Source organism: Crassostrea angulata, chromosome 8 (assembly GCF_025612915.1).
Source record: "Crassostrea angulata isolate pt1a10 chromosome 8, ASM2561291v2, whole genome shotgun sequence".
NCBI lineage: Eukaryota > Metazoa > Mollusca > Bivalvia > Ostreida > Ostreidae > Magallana > Magallana angulata.
In genome coordinates, this window is record NC_069118.1 from 55,635,854 (window position 1) to 55,659,295 (window position 23,442).

Consider the following 23,442-nt stretch of genomic DNA (forward strand, 5'->3'; position numbering starts at 1 on the left):
GTATGGCTTTACAAAATTGTCCCTCCACTTTTCTGTAATTGTAAAAAAATGTATTGAAATTATTTATCAAAAAGCATGATATAAATTACTGTATTAAAATTTTTCGGTAGTAAATAGCAACCCCCTTCCCTGCAACAACACCCCCGAATATAAATTTCAATTTTTTAAATTTTTGCACTTTAAGATTTTTAGGGGTATGGCTGCCCTCTTCAACTTCGAATTCGAAGCAATGCTCTTTGCCTTAAGATACTTTTAAAAAAATTAACATTTTCCCTAGATTTACGTTGTCAACTTTGTATTTTTGTTTATTTATTTTCAATTCACGGCTCATTATCCAAACAAAATACCGGAAACGACGAGAGCAAAACCACGGCTTAATATGAAACCAATAAATTGTATATAATCGATAGATTGTGAACTACTTGTTTGTTCTAGAATATCCAGCTAAACATCTGTAAGAGTTAAATGAAAATGTTTGTGTCTTTAATTCTGCACGTCTATCTTTAAAACAGTGAGATTTTAGCAATGGCGACTACTAGACCTACTCCTTAAGATTTCGATGTTTTATTTTAAAACTAATCATATTTGTTATATACCTTTATAATAAAATACTAGTAATTAAAATAATACTGTGTTTAATATCTTGATTGTAGAAAAATACAATCTTTTCTGAATGAAAGGCACTGTCATGACTGTCTTATTTCAAAACATGCTGATTTTTAAGTAATTTTCAATGCAAAAAATAAGTGGCTATTTCAAAACCGGCATATTGACAAATCCGGCTAATTTTGTAGGTTTTAAGGTATTGATAATATGTGCGCGGATCTAGAAGGGGAGGGGGTGAGGAGAGTCCAGTCCCCCCCCCCCCCCCGCAAAATTTAAATTTCTTTATATTTACAAAATAAAATTGCCAAAAATATGCCTCAGACCACCCCCCCCCCCATCCCCCGCCAAACTCATATGAACGTCGGACCCCCCCCCCCCCCCCCCTCCGGGAAAAAATTCTAGATCCGCGCATGTAATAACTAGTATATGCATATCAACGTCTGCAAATAGTGCCACATTTTACATACAAACTCAAAGCCGAGTATTTCATGCTTTTATAATTGTTTGATATTAAAAAATAAGGCAATGTAATACAACAAATGGCTGACGCGATGAATTTTTTCGTTACAATAAAACATTCAACCAAACGTTTCAGGAAAATAAACAAGAGCCAATGGGTCTTGACGGTCACCTGAGTACTATAGCCCTTGGCTGAACCTTCAGGTAGTCTATAGTTTTTTATTTTCATGTTTGCAAACGATGATCCATAAAAAGGGGAAGGGGGTTACAGTTTTAACAATTTTTATCAGATCACGCAAAAATTCAGACATTTTCCTCGATCCGTTTGAATCAGAAAATCCATTTCAACTTTACCGTAATATTTAAAATTATGTGGTCAAAAACTAATAAAAACCAATTAACAAAGTTGTTTACAAATCATTTATTAGACATGATAACACATTATTTAAAGTATACAATGTACAACTGCAGGGTTTATTACTAGTGTGTAAGAAATAAAAGTTACTCAATCTTCAGTGACAGAAATCATAATAGACAAAGATAAAATAAACACCATTCTAATGTTCAACAAATGTGGTACATGTACCTTCATTTTTTCTGCTTTGATAATGTTTGAGAGAAGAAAATGTATGATTTATATTTTCTCATATTAATGGATAGAAATTAACTCATAACTTAATATAAAGGAGAGCTACAAAAGTTTTTCAAAGATATTTAATTCAACTGTTAGTGTCATTTTATCAACATTAAAATGGTTTGATTTCTTTGACAAATACCAAACAGGGTTTCTCTGATTGTATTCTTATAATGTACACAGTTTGTTTAGACATTAAATGTATAAACATTTAATTCATTGACAATACAATCACTACACTAAAACAGTTTGTTATTATGTATAAACATGATAAACAAAACAATGATACTGTTGACATGAACTAAATGGACTTATATTTTTATATGCATGACTCTATAATATAATATAATTAATTATCTTTATGCTAATACATGTTTTATATAACCACACAGTCAGTTTGTCAACATGTAATACATATAAACAATGTTACACTGCTGTTTAATGTTCTACACATATTGTATTTTCTTCACTTTACCTGTGCCGTACTCAGCCACAAAGAGGTTGTCTCTGGTGTCCACATATAAACCCTGTGGACCACGTAAATGACAGTTGTCGATGTAGCGGAGGAACTGTCCTTCCTCATCCAGGATGTGGATACAGGAGTTGTACCAGTCTGCTGTCAGGATCCGACCCTGGCTGTCTGTTGTGATGCCGCGTGGATAGAATGATCCCCTGGTAGTAGAGGGAGGACCAGTGTAGGTAAACCGGAGTTTCCCGGCCTGATTGACCACCACTATCGCACGGGCGTCATAGTCTGACACACAGATATCTAGGTTCCTGTTCTCACTGATGTATTTACTGCCACCAGATGAATAGAGAGGTTGTCCTTTGTCGTCGTACTGAATACTTTGTTTCTCTGTAGAGCCAGAGTAACACACAACTTTTGTTTGTTTATCATCACTGTTCATGACAACCAGAAGGTCACCAGAGGAGGTACTACAGACACGGAGAGGTCTCCACCCCCGTAGTCTTATCACTGTCTTTATCTTTTTATTCTTCACTATGTTTACAGTTCTATCATCGTAATCAGAATAAACTAGATCCACACTCCTTGTCACTGCTATGTCCAGTGGATAGTTCCCTGACTTGGTTTTGACTGACTTCACTAGTTCCCCACTGAGGTTATAGAGTCTCATGATGTTGTCCTCACCACGGGTCCACATCTCCTCATCACTCTGACATGACACACCGTGTAGTGAATCTCGTCCGTACTCGGTGTTTATCTGTGTGATGATCCGTGGTACATCAATGAGCGGTCTGTCCAGGAGAGAGGACTCAGCCCCGGGAGATTCCATGGTGTAGCCATGTTCTTCTGTTTTGATAGATGACGCGGATAGAGAACCGAACTGTTGATAAAGCTGTTCTTTGTTGATATTCTGAGGGATAAAACTTGGTAAGGACACTGTGAGTTTAGGAGGCAATCTTCTGAATTCATCATTCCTGGATTTGTAGGCAAAGACACGACTGACATCATTGGAGTCCAGCAACGTCTTCAGTTCAGAAATGGTCTGTGTGATTTCAGAAATGTTGTGTTTAATTTCATCTTCCTGTTTGTCTAAGACAGCCAGGTGTTTGGTGTCCATTTCCTCCATGTTAGATTTCATGTTTCTGATAATGGTGTTTATTTCTCTGTGCAAGTCTTCTCCATGTTTGTCCATTTCTGTTGTTAATTTCTGGGAGTTTTCATTCAGAGCAGATTTCTGGACTGGGATAACCGATGCAATCTCTTGGTATTTGGGATAAATGGATTTCTCTAGTTCTTGTAGATCTTTTTGAATCATTTCTTTCCTGCTATCAATGTTTTTAGTTATTTCAATAAATTTATGGCCGCAGTGTTCTTTAGAGGAAACACATGTTGCACAAATAGGAATGTCACATTGTTCACAGTAAAGTTCACATAGTTTTGTGGAATGTTTTGAACATTTAGGAGTAGATCCTCTCTTTTCAAATGGCAGCACTTTGTGTTCTTTGGATTGATCAGAGAGATGTTCCCCCACACAGGCTTTACACAGATGTATGTGACAAATATCACAATACATAGGGGGGCCCGGGGTCTCACAGAGACGACACCGTAACACATCCTGGGCCCAGCGCTTGTCCATGGTCAGATACTTTTACTCATGCTCTGAAAAAATAAAAAGGTTGATATATCACTTTTATAGTTTTTGTCCATTTGACTATTTCTTATAAAACTTTGGTGTTTTCTAAAGAAAAGTATAAAAAAAATTGTTCTTCTTGCAATCAGGACACTTTAGAGCTTAAAAGACAGGAAGACATTTAAATTCTTTTAAAAAAAGAATTTCTCATACATATAACTTGCTTTAACATGTTTAAAGAATTTGACTGACTATTTGGGACATTATATCCCAAACAGGCTATGATGACCTATTTGAGTGATTCATTTGGTCCAACCTGTTAAACCAGGTCCGCAGGATATGTAGGACAATATCATTTAATATACAAAGCGCCGGCAAGCACTGCGAGCTCTAACTCCAAACCGAAAACAAAATTCAAACTACTGCTCCCTTTGACCTATTGAATTTTCTGTCACCAGAATTGAACCCACAATTCCAAGTAAATTGCAAATGGCTTCTCATGAGATCCAGGAACAAAAATTATAATTATTTTGAAAATAAATTGAGGATAAAAAGGCAGTTATCAAATCTAAAAGGGCCACTATCATAACTTCTCAGCTTTTTTGGTAACCAAGGGCAGCATGATCTGAATGCTCTGATGAGAGCGAGAATTTTCAAAGTGAGGCTACAATTACATGTACTTAAAATTGCACTGAAACATGCATTGCTTTTGACAAATTCTAGATGTCACACCGGACAGTCAATCTCACTTTGCTTACTTTACATATGCATCATATCAAGGACCAACCCAGGGGGCGACTTCCTATTTTTGTGTTAGGGAGAAGTAGAGTCTCCCTAATATTTTGCTCTAGGTTGGTCCTTGCATATGTTAATGTACCAAATAACCTTATTTGTGTAATGATATTAACTGAAAATATTTTGTTATTTTTCAATGAGAAAGTCAGTTCCAGTTGTTTTTACATAGCATTTCATGATGTAAATAATAAGTTTGATAGGTCAGTCGACTAAGTGATAGCTACAGTACCGATCAGACCCAACCTAACACCAGAGAAAACCCCAACTAAACCCCGGGTTTACTTTCACGGTTTATTTTGAGCTTACTTTTTGAAAATTTGGGTCCACTCGGGGTTTACTTTGGGTTTACTCGGGGTTTACTTTGCGAAAATTGCTTTTGGAGTCAACTATACGCACTGAAGTGTGAAGCAGACCTGTGTTTTATCTTATCATCCTACTGCCTGTAATTTCTGCCCCTTGTTTATCAGGGTATTCTTCTGATTGGGGTTTACTCTCTGTGTCCACTCTGGGTTAATTTGGGGTTTACTCTGGGTCCACTCTAGTAAACCCAGAAAGTAAACCCAGAGTTAAGTTGGGGTTTACTTTCTGTTAGGTTGGGTCTGATCGGTACTGTAGGGATAACACCCCCACAAATCATTCTTATCATCTCCTGTTTTCCTTTACCAGGCCTGTACTCTATGAATTGGTGTGTTGTATATATTACCATAGTTATATTTTTGAAGTTGTTTTCCCTTGACAAGTTGTATTCCAGTTTTTACATAGTGTTAATTGCAATGGGATATATGGATATACACCTTTTTTTTAAAATCAATTTTAAAATAAAATGCAACAAAATTCTCCCAGGGTGTTATAGAAACAAATCACCAAAGTGTCTCCACATCAAGTGAATACTAAAGTTCAAATCTTATCAGACCATTAAAAATTTAGTAATATAACAATGAAATAGAAATGAAAGAACAAACCGTTGTTTCATACTTATGATTGATTAATTTCATTTTGATCACTACATATGTAGGGTGAGATTTTTCTTTTCTATGCTGCGCTCGCCTTAACAGTTGCACCAAAACATATCATATATAACTACGGGTGTGTTCAATAGAACGAATGCTCGCAAGCGTTCACTAAAAGTTGTGTTGCAGGTATAGGGAATTATTGCGAGCATGTGCAACACCTGCTCTGTTGAACACACCTTCGGAATGTATACATCCCTATTACCAGTTAACATATTCTCTTGATTTTCATATACAGGCTTATAAAATTTAAGTAATATTCGAGTGAATTAAAATGCTATAGCAGGCCCAGGGGCCACATCGCTCACCTGAGAATAAAGTCAATGAAAAGCTTTAACCGTCTTTAGAGTATCAAATACAAAATGTCTAGACAACTTCATAATTGGTTTTTGAAAAGATTTTTCTCTGTGTATTCCTGTTTAGAAATTCAACTCTCCTATATTGCCCAACACTAGCTCCAGAGATCATAATTCATAAACTTGAATCTACATGTACAATACCTGAGTGGTTGTACACAAGTTACAGCTTTTCAGGCTGAATGTTTTTGAGAATTAGATTTTCCTCCATGTATTCCTACATAAAAATTTGTACCCAAGCTGCTGCCCCACTGTATCCTCTTGCCCAATAATGCTTTGTGCCAAGTTTGGATGAAATTGACCAAGCAGTTTTAGAGAAGATGAAAATGTTGAAATTTACAACAACGACAATGACAGACAATGGCCAAATTTTGATCAGAAATAAAAACTAAATTGACAATTACTGGCAAACAACCAATTCTTGCCAAGAACCATTTCTCGCCAGTGTATTGTTACGTCATTCTATCAACACAATGACATAAAATCATGTACAAAATATAACGTAACAATGCACCGGCTAGAAAAGGTACTTGGCATGAATATAAGGTTGCACGCCAGTAGAGATAAAACACTAGGTTTAAATTATCAACTTAATCAGATAATAGTTACATGTATTGATACCCACAGTTAACAAATTACAAACCTTTTCAGCTCCAACTTAAAATGGCGACAATGTGCTTGGTTTTTCCTCTTCCTGATTAGGTTTCCTGTATAAAATCACGTGATTGAGTAGTTTCAATACAACACAAAACCAAACATTCCGGGCAAATCTACTATAGTAATTGTGCTGTTTTAATGTCTGACAAGTTGAAGAGCAGTCACATTAATCTTAATTATCCTATTTAATTACAAAGATGACTAGATGATTTTAGTTTCATGATGTGCTAGCCAATAGTCATCATGGTCATCAAGCTAGATAATTTGAAAGGACAGCAACATTTTAAACTACTCATAACCTGGTACATTTTAAGCAATTTCGCCAACTCTGTTATAGCATTAAATTAAAATAATTCTTCAACAATTAGTAATAACATACGTTTAACAAACTACGCACCTCATAAAGACCTACAACTCAAATGGCGACAATATCCATGTTTGATCTTCCTAGTTCGTGTTTACTCCTCTTCCTGGTCGGCAGCCTATTAAATCACGTGATTGATTTAAATAAAAAACAAAACCAAACTTCCGGATATAATCAATACATTGTGTCAGTGCAATGGTTAAATAATTTTAATCATTAAATTAAGATTATAGTCTGATATTTCTTGATATGCCAATGAAATCAAGCTAGAGACGTATTTTACGTCCCTGATCAAACATAATGCAGTGGAAGGACAGTAATATTATTTTAGCAATATTCCCTCAATTAATTATATACTTATATCAGTTAGTGTATAAAATCAAACTCCCTGATGTGTAGGCCTCTACCTCTTCTTCCACAGAACTATAGTTTTCTTCGACTCTTGACATCACGTCCACTGTCGTCTGCACTACATATCGCAACTTTTCGGGCCTTTCCGGCAGAGCTTGTGTTTTTCCGAGCAACGGAAGGATGTTTGGGTGTAGTGTATATCGCTCTGCTTTTGATTCTACCATATAGATTTTTTTTAATGTATTGATTTTCATCGAAGTCAATACCAAGAGATTGAAATGAAATAAAGTTGAAATGATGATCAAGCGCGGCTAGATTTCTCAAAAATTGATAATGTGCGTAATCACGATATGATGAAAATTTGACATAACGTTACTGGCACTGTACCAATTATCGGCTAAACTTTAATTTATTTTTGTATTTCCTTGTTTCTTGATTTATTTGGATAACACTTGACATACTTAAAATGGTGATTTCCTTGTTTATCAATCTTGTTTTTGTGCCGCAAGTTTTAGCAGGCCCCGAATTTGCCATGTTTTATGATTTACTGCATGTACCAGTTATCGTCTTTGCGATAATAACAGGCACGTAGCATCAGGGGGGGGGGGGGGAGCAGGGGGGGCCTCCCCCCTACGCCCCAACTTTTTTGCAGAGCAAATATTTTTCTGAAATTTACATACAAAAAATGGAATTAACATGGAGTTACGCCTCCCCCCCCCCCCCACTTTTCTGTGATCATGTAAAAATTGAATTGAAAATAAGGTAATAAAGTGTGAAATTGAGGTAAAAAGTGTATCTCCTGCCTCTCCCCCCCCCCCCCCCCCCCTCGCACGGATTAGGATTTTCACGATTTTCACGATTTTCACGATTTTCACGATTTTTCAAAAAAAACGATGCTACGTGCCTGAATAACATAGTAAAATCTCTGTACATGTTGATTTCATACTCTGCATTATGTAATTTGAGTTGTGTCCCTTTTTGGGTACGACTAAAGGTACATGTAGTAGGGGTTATCATACATTTGTACGGTGGCTGCCTTATACGGAGGCTGCCATAGGACATATGCTTGAGATATTTTTTTTTTAATTCGTGGCCACGAAATAAAAGTCGTTCCCACGAAAAAAAAAGTCGTGGCCACAAAATAAAAGTCGTTCCCACGAAATAAAAGTCGTGGCCACAAAATAAAATTTGTTCCCACGAAATAAAATTCAGTTGTTCCTGCGGAATAAAAGTCGTGGCTACAAAATAAAAGTTGTACGTGCAATGTTGATTCTTATATCTATTGATATCATGACGCATATATAAGGAGTAGGTTGAAAAGAAGGACATGATAATACTGATTCATTGAATTTTAAGATGAATAAGTTGATATTTTACTTTTATTCCCTGGGAATGACACAAAAGCAAATCGAGGGCAGTTTGTCAGAGCACGGATACCGTATCAGTGAACGACATTTGAGTCAATAACTGGTCTTAGCCGATAACTTGTACTACAGTGGCCAAGCCCGTTTTAACATTATTTTTAACGTAAATGTTTTCGGTTACATTGAAATTAATGTTTAAACGTACGGGCTTGGCCCCTGTGACTGGTACAGTACCAGTAGTGAATATGAAAATTATTTTTCTTCAATCACAGCATAAAATTAAAATTATGAAATGTATATATAAATAATATATAGTTATATACAATGTCAATTTATGTTACAACATAGAATGACGCGCTTTTAAATTTGGACAATTTGGACATAATAGCAAATAGATGTTTAAGAAATGCAAAACGTGTAAGCCAGAGTATTTTGTAATAACACAAAAAGGGGATCAAATAAATAGGTATAATCATAGGTTGAATAAAATTTGGCAATATTGTTATTTTTTTTCCCCAAATGTGCTATCTCAGAATAGCAAACCCTTATTTTTTGACATTTGAAATGTTATAAGTTTCAAATGAGGATGACTAAGTATAGAGTTGTTTGCAATTGCATTTGTCAGGGTTTTTCCAATTATAATTCATTAACCTTTATGAACGAGCTATCAAGAGAAAAATAAATTGTCCATCTAAAGATTCCCTGAAACATCACCTGAAACTTTAATAGAATATGTACATATTAATTTTAGTTACATGTATATTTCGAGAGAAAAAATTAATGCATTGGGGAGGGGAGACGGAGAGGGGTATAAATATTACCTCATAAAATTTTATCAATATGATTAGTTTTCTTTTGTAATTTTTTGTAAAATTCTTTTTAATCTTGTTTGCCCCTTGCTAAAAGTTAGGGTCTATGTCGTTCCGTTCAAATTTCCCTTTTCTATATTTGAATAAAAATTAATGTCGCCTTTCAACACAAATTGGGACCCAGCACGGCCTCCTTTGTTGCTACATACCTTAATTATTAAGTTAATAATAGTGAGTTAACAGAAACGAAGTGAGAATTTTTTCTACAGAAGTTATCTCTCTTATCAGAGGGAAATTCAACCTTAATAAATTTATTAAATTTTCATTTTTTCAGTAGGGGGATCGTACACCCTCTCCCCCCCCCCCCCCGATTTAACTGCCCGTTTACTTCTTATCATGTGTTAATATTGACTTGGGTGCGGAATTAGGAGGGTGTCTTCACGTTTTGCTTAATGTACTAATTTCTCTATAAAAATTATACTATAGGGAGAGAATAATTCTTTACTTGTACACTTTTTTCTATGTGAAAATTATTTGATGACCTGTGGTTAAAGTAAGAAATAAAAAGACTCCTATATAAAGAAACTTTGCATATCCATAAATACATCAAATCTTGCTTCAGATCTAGGACTAGCAATTATCTGACCACTACATTACTTTCTGTTCCATTGTTAAAACTTTGTTGAAAAAAATGAAAAATGAAACAGTAAATTTGTGATTTTTTCTATGGAATCATGATTTGATCAAAATTTAATTTGAATAACATGTGCTTTCACACAAGTTACTGCTTTTTGGGCTGAATACTTTTCCAAAAGATTTTTAAAGGGGCATGGTCACGACATTGGTCACCCCCTCCCCTCCCTGTTTTTAATGTTACAGTGTTTCATAAAGGCGTTGGTTATGGTTAACAAAAATTTGAGTGCCACTCGTCGTGTTATAAACGAGATACAGAGGATACAAATTTTTGTCATGTAAACAAAGCTTTGTTTACGTTTTGAATGTAGAAGTGTAAGTTTCAGTTTACGACCCAAAATGAATTCAATAACCGCTAGGTATGATTTATCTATGCTTAAAACGAATCAGAAAAGAATGAAATCAGCTTGAAAAATGTTTACTGGTGTATTGAACCAATTTAAACAAAAACAGGACACGAGCCTTTTTTACATGACAGTGAAATGTGAGCCCTGTATCTTGCTTATAACTCTACGACTGACACTCAAATTTTATTTGATTATTCGATATGCATTTCTGACGCATTATTCACATTATAAATAGAAAAATGAAATTTGATCAAAATGACCATGTCCTTTAAACATTTTTCTCTATATAGTTCTATGTAAAAATTTGAGCGCCCCCACCTCATTGTGGTCCCATCATACCACGGGAATCATGATTTGAACAAACTTGAATCTATAAAATCTGAGGATGGTTCCACACAAGTTAAAGCTTTTCTGGTCAATTTTTTTTTTTTAGAAAAATATTTCTAAGGATTTTTATCTATATCTTCCTATGTAAAAATTCGAGCGCCCCACCCCACCCCCATTGTGGCCATACCACGTGTAAACAGATAGCCATGCTATGACCTTGAATTGCTAGTATTACATAATGGTCACGATGATATTTATGTGTACCTAGATGCTGCGCACTGAATGGTGTTAATGATAATTGACAGAATGAACTCTGTGACTCTTGTAGCAATGCGTAGTATTCCTAAATGATGTTATGAAACCAGGTGCATAATACGGGCATAATAATATCCAAATTGAGAGTTTAACAACATGTGACATATTTGGCGATTCTGTGTCTGCAACGATAGCTCTAGTACTCTATATTGAGTCATGTATTGTGTATTATATATTAACCTTTGTAACCTTTTATGCCATGTATGAATGAACGTATTATGAGTAAGTGATGCCTCATACTAGGTGGGGGACTCCGAGACCCAGGACTCGGAGACTCAAATCCTGCATCCAGACTCTTTGATTGGCAGTTTTGACGGTTTTGTTACTTTATTTAGGAATAAACTATTAATCTTAATTTTGAACACTAAATGTTCACTCATGATCGCCGTAAATGGGCCGAACTAGTCAGAACTGTCCATCATAAGTAAAATGTTATATATACCCATGTAAAAATGATGTTGAACAGATTTAATTAGATCCCGCATATAGATAGAGAGATACCGCTTATAGAGATAGATTCTGAGACTCCTGATTTGGGCTGCTATTAGCTGATGTAATTGTAACTATACGATCACGCTTAATAAAACCGCTTGAGAAAGAAATACTGGACTTGTCATCACTAAGTTTGAGCTGACCCTCAATTGGATCCGTAAGACAGAAGGCTTACATGAACCTTCTTGGTGCTAGTGACCAGGACTGAGCGTGGTTCAATACAGAGTAAGGTAAGAACCATTTCTATATGTCTCTTATAGCTATCTCGGAGTAAACAACTTTGTCTAAGCAACCAATATGGCGACAGGTGATGGGTTTGACAAAAAAAGAATTTAAAAATCAAATGGAGCAATTAGAAAAACAATTCGCGGGGTGGGGTCAGAACAATGAAAATAAAGGGCAAGAAACAGGTCAAAAGTCCCCAGAAAAAGAGCAGATTAAACAAAATACTTTTGAAACATATCATGATGCTAGGCCGTATAAAACTCGTGAACCTCGACACCGAGTCCCAGATCAGGATGAGGTTAAGATTTTTTCATTAGCCAAGTTAAAGCTATAACAGCTGCACTCTCAGTGCCCCTATCTTCTGTGATAACTCCTTTTGAGGGAGATGCTCAAAAATTTAAACAGTGGATAAAGGAAGTTGAAAAGTACAGTGTTATGTCTGGGAAACAAGGTCATAAGATCCCCATGCTTGCATACATAACGAGTAAGGGTTCAGTGGGGGATTATATTAAAAGGTATTTAGATGAAACAGATGCGTCTGAAGAAATCCCATCTTGGAACGATCTTAAGGAATCCCTTAAAAATAGATTTGCAGAAATAACAGACCCCCAACACGCGTTAGCAGTAATGCGTAAGACTCGACAAAATTCAAATGAAAGTGTTCAGTTGTTCGCCGAGAGACTATTGCAAATCGCGGAAGATGCCTACAGTAATGACAGACTAAAAGATCCTTTGATACAACAACAGTTAGTAGATATCTTTTGTAACGGGTTGACATTCGACTACCTCAGAATGAAAATTTTGCGAGAAAACCCTAAAGATTTAGAATCCGCAATTCAAATAGCAATGCGAGAACAAAATCTGAGACAGAGGCTAGCGATAAGAGGTTCAAATATGACAGAAATTGTACAAAGTAATGACAACAGACGAACTCTTACAAATGTTGATACTACTCTTCCCTTATTAAAGGATAGAGCAGATAATCTTACCTCAGTAGAAACAAGGCATGTAGAACCAATGGAAATTGACCATGCGCGAAATAGTAGGTGTTTTAAATGCAAACAGACGGGTCATAGGGCTCGTTTTTGTCCTCAAAATAAACCCCAAGTCAGGTCTCAGCCTCAAATGAACAAACGACTCAGTCAAAACAAACCCGTCCATAATATAGAGCAGAAACCCCGTTCACCTGTGGAATGTTGGAATTGTGGTAAAGTAGGTCATATGCGTGCAGATTGTTGGAGCTCGCATATGTATCAAAGAGCGCAGCAAAATCGGGACTGACCATCAAATCGTCAAGGCCGAACATATAAATCTAGCGACCAAGTAAATAGGGGATCGTCTCAAAATTTCAAATCGCGCTCTTATTTTGACAAACAAAAACAGGAAAACTAAGACGTTCTTCCTTCGTTGAAGCCCGAAGATGAAGTTAATTTTACTAACAACCCCAGTAGCTGTTTATTAAAAGTAGGTAAAAATAAATTTAGAGCTTTGGTAGATACAGGTGCAGCCGTATCTCTAATTAGTAAGAAAATGTATGATAATCTATTTCCCCGCCCCAAGTTGTTTAATAATGACATCCCCTCTTTACAAGCAGCAAATGGCAATTCTTTAATTGCGATAGGGTATGTAAATATTTCCTTTAAGATTTCAGGATTAACTTTAGACCACAAACTTTATGTGACAAAGGGACTCAACCGAAACATGACTCTCGGTCGTGATTGGCTCAAGAAAAACAATGTTCGTTTATACTTTGATCTTGGACTCATGCGTATTGATGGCAAAGTATACGCGGAACTTAAAGAAGATTTACACATCTCAACTATTGTAAGAACTCCTAAGAAACTTATTATGAGACCAAACACGGTGACTGTATTCTATGGAAAAATAAATAACAATTTTTCTCTGGAAAAAATGACTTGGTTGAAGTGAACAGCATAGACAATAACTGCATTATGGAAGACCCAGGACTATATTTAAAAGACACCGTTTGTATTGTTCGGAAAGATAAGAAAGTTCCAATGATCTTCGTTAACCAAACTAACAAAAATTATAAAATTCCAAGAGGCTACATAGTAGGACGAATTACCGCATTAAAACAGAAGGAAATATCAGAAATACAGACTACTCAAGACACAAAAGAAGAAATTGATGTACCTAAGAGATTTGAACACTCAATCAAAAGACTTATGAGCAAAAACAATGATTTATTTGCAAAGAAAGACAGTGATCTTGGAGTGACTGATACTGTTAAAATGAAGATAGAAACTGGAGATCACCACCCAATAAAGAACAGACCCTACCGTGTACCCTTAAATAAAAGACAGATAATTGACAAGGCCATACTGGAAATGATGGACGCAAAGATTATTGAGAGATCACAATCACCTTGGTCATTTCCCTTAGTAGTGGTGAAGAAAAAGGACAGATCAGACCGGATGTGCGTTGACTTTAGAAGCTTGAATAAGATAGTGAAACCCGTATCATTCCCGCTACCGTTGATTGATGACATCCTATGTTTACTAGGTAAGGCAAAATATTTCACTGCACTAGACTTAAAGAGTGGATATTGGCAAGTGAAATTAGAAGATTCAAGTAAAGAAAAAACGGCCTTTGCATGTCACAAAGGACTATTTCAATTCAACCGTATGCCATTTGGGTTGAGTAATGCACCAGCAGTTTTTCAGGAGCTGATGAACATAGTTCTTCAAGGACAAGAGGAGTTTGCTATCGCATACCTGGATGACATTCTTATATTCTCAGAGACACCGGAAGATCATCTTCGTCATATTCAAGACGTTTTCAACCGCCTAAGGAAGCATGGACTTAAAATGAAGCTAAAGAAATGTAGTTTCTTCAAGGAACAGACAGAATATCTTGGTTTCATCATTGATGAACATGGCGTTACACCTGATCCAAGAAAGTCGAAGCTATAAGAAAGTTACCAGCGCCCACTACAGTCCGAGAAGTTCGTGGCTTTATAGGTATGTGTAGTTATTACAGGAGATTTATACCGAACTTCTCTAAGATTGCAGAACTATTGATTGAATTAACCAGAAAATATGCAAGGTTCAAATGGACACCATGTTGCCAAAAAGCGTTTGACTTTATTAAAGAAAGTTTAACGGTAGTGCCTTTACTAGCATATCCAGATACTAATAAACCGTACACCCTGTACACCGATGCCAGCGACAATTGTATTGGAGCGTGCCTTACTCAAAAGACAGAGGAGGGAGAAGATAAGCCAATATATTACTTATCCCACAAGCTGAGTAAAGCGCAAGAAAAGTGGTCAACCATAGAAAAGGAGGCATTTGCAATCCATTACGCCCTTCAGAAGTTAGACCATTATTTACACGGTGCTCAGTTTACTATTAGAACAGACCATAAGCCGCTCAAGTATATCTTAGAATCTCCAATGCAAAATAAGAAAATTCAACTATGGGCATTAAGTATTGCAGGATATAACTGTAAAGTAGAGTACATAGAAGGAAGATTTAACTGCTGTGCAGATCTCTTATCCAGATTACCGACAGTCAACCTCGAGTGTGAAGAGGAAGAACAATCAGAGCACGATGAACCAGATGTTAAGGACAATTTCTTTGAAGTGAACGTACTTAACTCCAATGCCTTTTCACCTAAGAGATTGGCCAGATGTGAAGTTAATCAACACGACGAATTGGTCAAACCCTTTATTGATCTACCAGAGGATATCAACATCAAAGAAAGTCAACAACACGACGAGCAGATCAAGAAACTGAAGAATCGGTTAAGTAAAGGAACAGCAACAGCAACCGAAGAAAAGAAGTTTCTGGAAATTGATGGTATAATGTACTATCTTTCAGATGGAGACTCAGAAGGCCCAAAACTTCGCCTGTATGTACCACGTGAGTTAGAACTTTTAGTAGTGCAGCAGTATCATGCCGGACTTGGACATATGGGAGTGGACAAAACATATGACGTAATCAGACAAAAGTACTACATTCCAAATTTGTACAAACAATTATACTCTTATATAGAAGGATGTGTAGTATGCCAAACGAGGAGCAATAAGAAAAATCAACCTCCACTTCAAGAGACAGATATACCACCTTTTCCAATGGCTAAAGTAGGACTTGATCTATCAGGACCATATCTAACATCCTTGTCGGGAAACAAGTACATAGTTTCTTTTATTGACATTTACTCTGGTTGGCCAGAAGCTTTTCCCGTTCCTGATAAGTCAGCTGACAACATAGTACATCTTATCTTAGAAGAAATATATCCAAGATATGGCTGTCCTCTTCAAATCCTCACAGACAACGGAACAGAAAATGTGAATAAGAAAGTGGAAGAAACTTTAAAAGAATTGAATATCAACCATATCAAAACATCTTATTACAGCTCTCAAGGTAATGGTAAAGTAGAACGATTTCATAGAACTCTACATGACGTGATGGCTAAGAAAACAACAGACAACGCTCAAACATGGGATATTCATCTTAATCAGACGTTGGCAGCCATTCGTTTCCATCCTAACGATTCGTCAAAGTTTTCTCCATATTACCTTATGTACAACAGAGATGTCGTATTACCTCTTGATACGTTAATGAAATCTCGAAGGAGATATGCGGGAGAAGATCAACACAAGATCGCCCTTCAAGAACAACATAAAGCTTTCCTGCTAGTACATCGTAATATGAAGGAAGCCAAGAAGAAACAGAAAGCTCAGGCCGATAAGAAAAGCAAAGATGAAAATTTTCAGGTAGGTGATCCTGTCTACCTTAAGAACAACAGGAGACAAAATAAGTTAGATAAAAAGTGGCTACCATATTATCGAATCATTGAGCAGAAAGGACCAGTTAGTTTCGTGGTGAGAGACCAATTGACTGGATTAACCACCAAATGCCATGCACGACAATTAAGACTGGCAGATATTTCGCACTGGCCCCTTTCATCAACTACTGAAGATGGTGGAAGAACTCTAAGAAAAACTAACTATGTGGTGTCACCAGAAGAGGAATCGTCGTCGGAAAATGAAAATATGCAACCAGAACCATTGGAAAGAGCTATACAGTCCAAACAATGGGAAAGAGAAGGATCTTCAGACGAAGAGGATATTCCCCTAGCAGAACTTCAAAGACGTATAAGAGCTAAGAAGATCATGGATGATCAGCAGTATAAACACGAGAATGATCAGACCGTCGATTCAGAATCGGATGAGACCCATGAGTCAAAACAATGTGATGAAAATAGTGGTCAAGACTATGAAATACCCATAGATAACCCCAATGTACCCTTAGATGAAAATATGGAAATAGATGAAATAGTCCCTAAAGTAGGTCGAGGCTTCAAACCAATCCCTAAACCGCGTAAATCAATCCCTAAGCCCTGTAGAGAAAATAGCAAACAAAAGTATGTGTTGGCTATTATGAAGGAACTAACCAAATTAATAAACTAAATAAGTTATATTATTGTATAATGTAGATGTAAATAATCTTGAATAAGCTTAGCTTTGTATATATAGCACGCTTTTTAAAAGATATGACAGGATGACCCCCTGTGACATAAAACATGTATTGAGATTCGCCGACTAGCAAACGCGGAATCAGCACCTCGGTTATTTGTATGTATGTGCGGAGTTAAAGAGATTTAACATAAACTCGAAATACATGAAACATTGACTAAGTAAGAATCTTTTTTTGTAAGTGTGATTTTTGTATGTGATTTCAGATTATTGGTAAAAACAATCAAAATATTACTATCGACATCTTGAATATGGGACAAGGTTGCTCAGGTTTTCATGGTTTAATGTCTTAAGACAAAAGATATTAATTTAAAAGTTTTTCCTATGAATACACTTATGGCGGAATTGCCAGTAATTAATTTGCAATCCTCGTCTTGGATGGGAAGCCCCTGGTTTTATGTGTGTTTAACTTTGGCAGTAATAATAACGATAGGACTTTGTATTGAGAAACGCAAAACTATTAAAAAGTGGGGTGGTATATGCTGTGGTGGTTGCTGGACAGGTTGTCGAAAAAGGGGTAGTGACGGAGATAAGAAAGGTTCTTCCAAAGACACTGTATTTTGTTGTGTGAATCCAGAGAAATGGACCACTAGTGACATTATTGAACTTGAACCAATCCCAAAAACACTAGGATCCAAGAGAAACCCCGACAGAGCGGAAGACTCGAAACTCGCAAATTGACCAGTAACACGGGGACAATTTCGACTAAACTAGCACAACAATTTCTTGGAGAGGAGGAAAATGAAGACTATCCATGGACCAAATACTATAGACCGCACCCAGAGCTGGCACGTAAATACCTGGAAGAGAAGGCCGCGATGTCTACGCAACAGAGGAACGCAGGAGACGCTCCGCGAGAAGTCGCCTCGCCATCCGCGCCGACCCTCTATTCACGGGTGCCGATGATGGATGAATAATTAAGCTACAGCCGCGAAGAAGTTGTGTATTCCTTAAGAAAGGATTGTGAAATTTAGCGAAAATTAAAAAATGTGAAATGTGTTAAAGTAGAAATGTGCGTTATCTTGTGCTAATGTAAATCTTGTATTTGTTGATTCACTCTGGAGAAATTCAGGAAGAAACCGATGGACTCCGAACTTATGACGCTAACCTCGCCCCTAGGAAGGAAGAGATATTTTTGTGAACTTATAAGCATGCACTGACTTTGTATATATATGTGACATCAAGCTTAACCATACTTAGTATTACTTTGATGATGAATTACGATTATATTCAACTATGGTTATTTCATCTTGGTCATTATTATCATACTTTATTCATTATTGTTTTAATGATTGTAATGCGATATAATCAAGCCATATGATTTTATGTACGTGTATAGATCCTGGTTATAGATTTGTTTTTGGAGATGTATGATGTTCCAAGCCGGAGGTGGAAACATGTCACTTGATACTATCTCTTAACATAGATGTTCTGACTGGTATGTCACTAGGAAGTTCGTCTGATCAAGGGTAGATCAAGGACGCTTTCCTATTCCGGGCGCCAGGCATGAGAAATCTCCCTTCGGGATATTTCTTTTGTTTGGGGGACGTATGTAAACAGATAGCCATGCTATGACCTTGAATTGCTAGTATTACATAATGGTCACTATGATATTTATGTGTACCTAGATGCTGCGCACTGAATGGTGTTAATGATAATTGACAGAATGAACTCTGTGACTCTTGTAGCAATGCGTAGTATTCCTAAATGATGTTATGAAACCAGGTGCATAATACGGGCATAATAATATCCAAATTGAGAGTTTAACAACATGTGACATATTTGGCGATTCTGTGTCTGCAACGATAGCTCTAGTACTCTATATTGAGTCATGTATTGTGTATTCTATATATTAACCTTTGTAACCTTTTATGCCATGTATGAATGAACGTATTATGAGTAAGTGATGCCTCATACTAGGTGGGGGACTCCGAGACCCAGGACTCGGAGACTCAAATCCTGCATCCAGACTCTCTGATTGGCAGTTTTGACGGGTTTGTTACTTTATTTAGGAATAAACTATTAATCTTAATTTTGAACACTAAATGTTCACTCATGATCGCCGTAAATGGGCCGAACTAGTCAGAACTGTCCATCATAAGTAAAATGTTATATATACCCATGTAAAAATGATGTTGAACAGATTTAATTAGATCCCGCATATAGATAGAGAGATAACGCTTATAGAGATAGATTCTGAGACTCCTGATTTGGGCTGCTCTTAGCTGATGTAATTGTAACTATACGATCACGCTTAATAAAACCGCTTGAGAAAGAAATACTGGACTTGTCATTTTGAGCTGACCCTCAATTGGATCCGTAAGACAGAAGGCTTATACACGGGGAGCATCATTTGAACAAACTTGAATCTATGCTATCTGAGGATACTTCCACAAAAGTTTAATTTTGAAACTTGAATCTATACTACCTGAGAATGCTTCAATACAATTGTCAGGTTTCCTGGTTTTATCGTTATTGAGAAGAAGATTTTTTTTAAAATACTAGCAAATTTTTAATAATTCTACATATTGTAAATTATCTCCCCTTCATTTGAACAAACTTGAATTCATTTCACCAAGTGATGCTTTATGTAAAGTTAAGTTGAAATCGCCCAAGTGTTTCTTCAAAAGAAGATGAAAATATGAAGTTTACAACAACGACAACGCCAACAACAACACCAACGACGACAGGCAACGGACAAATTTTGATCAGAAAAGCTCACTTGAGCTTATTGCTCAGATGAGCTAAAAAGCTGTATGAATTAAGTGTGCATTATAAATGAAAATGCAAATATTATAAAAGATTGACTATTAAAGGCTTGCAGGTCTCTTTTTATCAAAATTTTACAATTTTTGGCACCTGAAACTAAGGTATCTAGTAGATGATCTAAAACTTTTCTGACACTTTTACCCCCTCCCCATTATTTTTATGAATGTTTTTCAAACATCAAAAAATAAAAAAAGTGGGGTAACAGTCAGAGGATTCTCAAAATAGGGTTTACACTTCCAAAGGAAGTTTTAAAATGCAAACATGAGATACTGCCGTGTCAACTAAAGGGCTATGGTACTCAGGTGACTGTCAAGGCCTGAGGGCCTCTTACTATTCATGTTCACATTACATTCATATTTCTTCATTTTTTCAATCCCCCTTTTATCTGTGTTATTTAACTAATTATCATAAAAACATTTAACCAATTGACAAGTTCTGTTTTTGCAGTAGTTTTACAGTAAAACTGGTTTAGGACGAACACGGATATATGTAAGTTTTTTGAGTTCTCGGAATTTTTTTTAAAAAAATAATCTTTGCAAAATCAGATATAACGAATTTACGGATATAGCGAACTGATTTTAAGTCCCGTAGAGGTGATTAATACCGAAATTTAACAATCTTTGCAAAATGTTACGGTTATAGCAAATTCGGATATAACGAATTTACGGATATAGCGAACTGATTTAAGTCCCGTAGAGATGATTAATACCGAAATTCAACACTTCTACAGCGAATTTCTTAACAGTTAAAACTGTTTTCACTACTATTTAACATAATAGTTTGGATGAATTTATTTTTACATAAGTTTTTCAATTTACAATCCAATCATTAAAGGTGTTAAAAGAACGTTTTAAGCCTCAATAAACAAAAACTACAGTCTGGTGAAATAAAACATGTATATAATGAATTCGCTATAGTTATTATTACAGTACTAGTTCGTTATACGGATATAACAACTACGGATATAACGAGGTAAATCCACTGGTCCCTTGGACTTCACTATAACCGAGTTTTACTGTATTTTGAATTTTCCATTTCCCCTTACTATATTTTGACTCTTTTCACCTGTTAACTGGTTCAGGCAAAATGGGAACACACCAAGAAGACAAGCAAGACAAGCAAGAACGCTACCGAAACCGATTGAAACCATAGATGAAGTTTGTCCGTGTCTGACACAGTGACACGAGCTTTATCAGACATCAGACATTGGACCGCTGGGTGACAAACACGGTCGGTAGGGATGACACGTCATTTGTCACTTCTATGCTGGACCGTGTGTCCTCTTTACGTAACGTCACAGTGATTTGCGGCAAAATCAACTTTGGAATCTTTTGGGGCGCTTCTTCAACCTCTTTCTCTTTCTCCGGTTATTCCATCCTTGTCTTATGAACTTTCTCGAGGAGTTACGGGTTCTTCTTCTTTCTATCGAACACCTCCACCCTTTCCCTTATTTTTTTATTTTGGATGAAATAACTTAAACAGCAAAATAGAAAAAAAGAAAGTGGCCTCTAATGTAAAAAGATTTCATTAAATGAACTAGAATCAAAACACCGTGGTACATGTGTTAAGTCATTATTGTGAAGACAAACTAGGAGTCATTAAGTTTGAATGGCTATCAAACATTTTATTGAAGATCGATGTATTTTTAGTACAAATAAAATTGTATGCAGGCTAGTACGCATAGATACCAGACTATAAAAAGTGAATAGTTACAGTAGTTTTGATCAGACGAAACTACAAAATTAATCAAGAAAACCTTTCGTTTGATGATTTTTTTTTTATGTCACAATGAGAAAATGATGTTGCTTGTTTTAAAACTAGACTGCATTTAACGATTATTGGCTGGGTTTTTTTGTATTGTAGATAAGGTATACCTTCTGTCGATCATATCCAGAAAATTTTGAGAAAGCGAGGGGGGAACTTCTGATTTTCATATTCCAAAAATTCTTGTAACTCAAATTGCTCTGACAGGAAAGAAGAGTCTAGAAAACAGGCTACAGTCATCCTCTAAATTTGCTCACTATGTCTTTGAAGAATCAGCTCTTTGTTTTTAACTTTAGAAAAACTGAATCACTTAATTTTTCAAGCATAGCCATTGCACAAGCCCATGAGCAGAACACTGCAATTGTAAAAGGTGATGATAGTGCGATATTGCTAACTGTCAAAGAATCTAGAGGGCAGGTAACTGGAAACACTAGACTTGGAAATCTTTTCTTCGGTGTATCGCGAAAAACACTGAACTATTGGGTTTTAGCAAACAAAATCGTATCTGCAATTATAACGACAGTGACTACTATAGTTGTAACAAAGAAAAAAATGTTGTCAGTAATAGAGCTATAGATATAGACTTTGTATCATTTTGAAACCATGAAGAAGCTGACACTTGTATGTTTCTACATAGAAAACATGCAGCCTTGGGTAGTATCAATTCAAGTTCGGATACAGATTGTTGTTGTTATTGGTGTGGGTGTTGATCAAAAGCACTTTAATTCTTTCTTGCATTCACGGATTGTGATACATAATCCATATTTGATAGGACAGGTAAAATGACAGCATGGCAGGCTGAAATGTGTTTGAGAGCTTTACAGAGGTATTCAGATTCTTAAGTTCTCCTTGTGACAGTGTGACAGAACATATAATCAATTTGTACACGTCATGGTCGTTCGGTCCAGCCGCCACGTGCCTTGACCTCTTTGCTCGTAAACAGCGTCCGTACAATGGCATCCCTCGTTCCCTCAAGAGCTGCTCTTGTAGAACGTATAGAGAGCTGTATTGCAAGCTAAAAATACATTGGGTCAGTCACAATACAAGTGACAAAACTTACCATCCCCTTCCAGATGGGGTTGGGATAAAGATTATGGTTTTCGGATTTCACACTGGACATCCTTACCACCAAAGGTGGCTTCATGTTAAGAACTACTTAAATGTTGATGAAATATGAGTTGTTCTGGGGAATGCAAATGTTTCCAGTCCGAATTATCTTGCACTGCTCTTTGCAGTGCAGCTGCTCAGACGATTAGATCATGTACATTCAAAAATGAGATGCAGCATGTTTTAAACGCATGCGCAGAGTGTTCATATATGAAATGAACATGAAATTATATCATACAACAAATTCTTTTTCATAATTTCACAGAAAATAAAAACATTACCCAGAAATATTTAAAATATCATGAAAACATTATGAAAAAAGACGCCATTTTGAAATAAGAGGCGGCCATCTTGAAAATGACTAAAACTTGAATGGCCAACGATATTTTTCAATCAAGT

At 36.2% G+C, this 23,442-nt stretch overlaps 1 protein-coding gene across 2 annotated transcripts in view; it reads right to left on the bottom strand.

Annotated features, from left to right (window-relative positions):
• Positions 1-1,471: 1,471 nt before the first annotated feature.
• The window catches only part of LOC128158116 (tripartite motif-containing protein 2-like), a 65,301-nt gene continuing 43,330 nt past the window's right edge, over positions 1,472-23,442 (bottom strand). Inside the window, exons 1-3 of one of the 2 annotated variants that reach the window (XM_052820854.1) lie at positions 7,011-7,863; positions 6,600-6,663; positions 1,472-3,824 (exon numbers count right to left, since the gene is read on the bottom strand). In XM_052820854.1, the coding sequence (XP_052676814.1) occupies positions 2,146-3,801 (1,656 nt within the window). In that variant the 5' untranslated portion in view covers positions 3,802-3,824; positions 6,600-6,663; positions 7,011-7,863 and the 3' untranslated portion in view covers positions 1,472-2,145. Of the gene's footprint in view, positions 3,825-6,599; positions 6,664-7,010; positions 7,864-23,442 lie in introns of those variants that run through there. The other variant, XM_052820855.1, reaches the window with a different exon arrangement.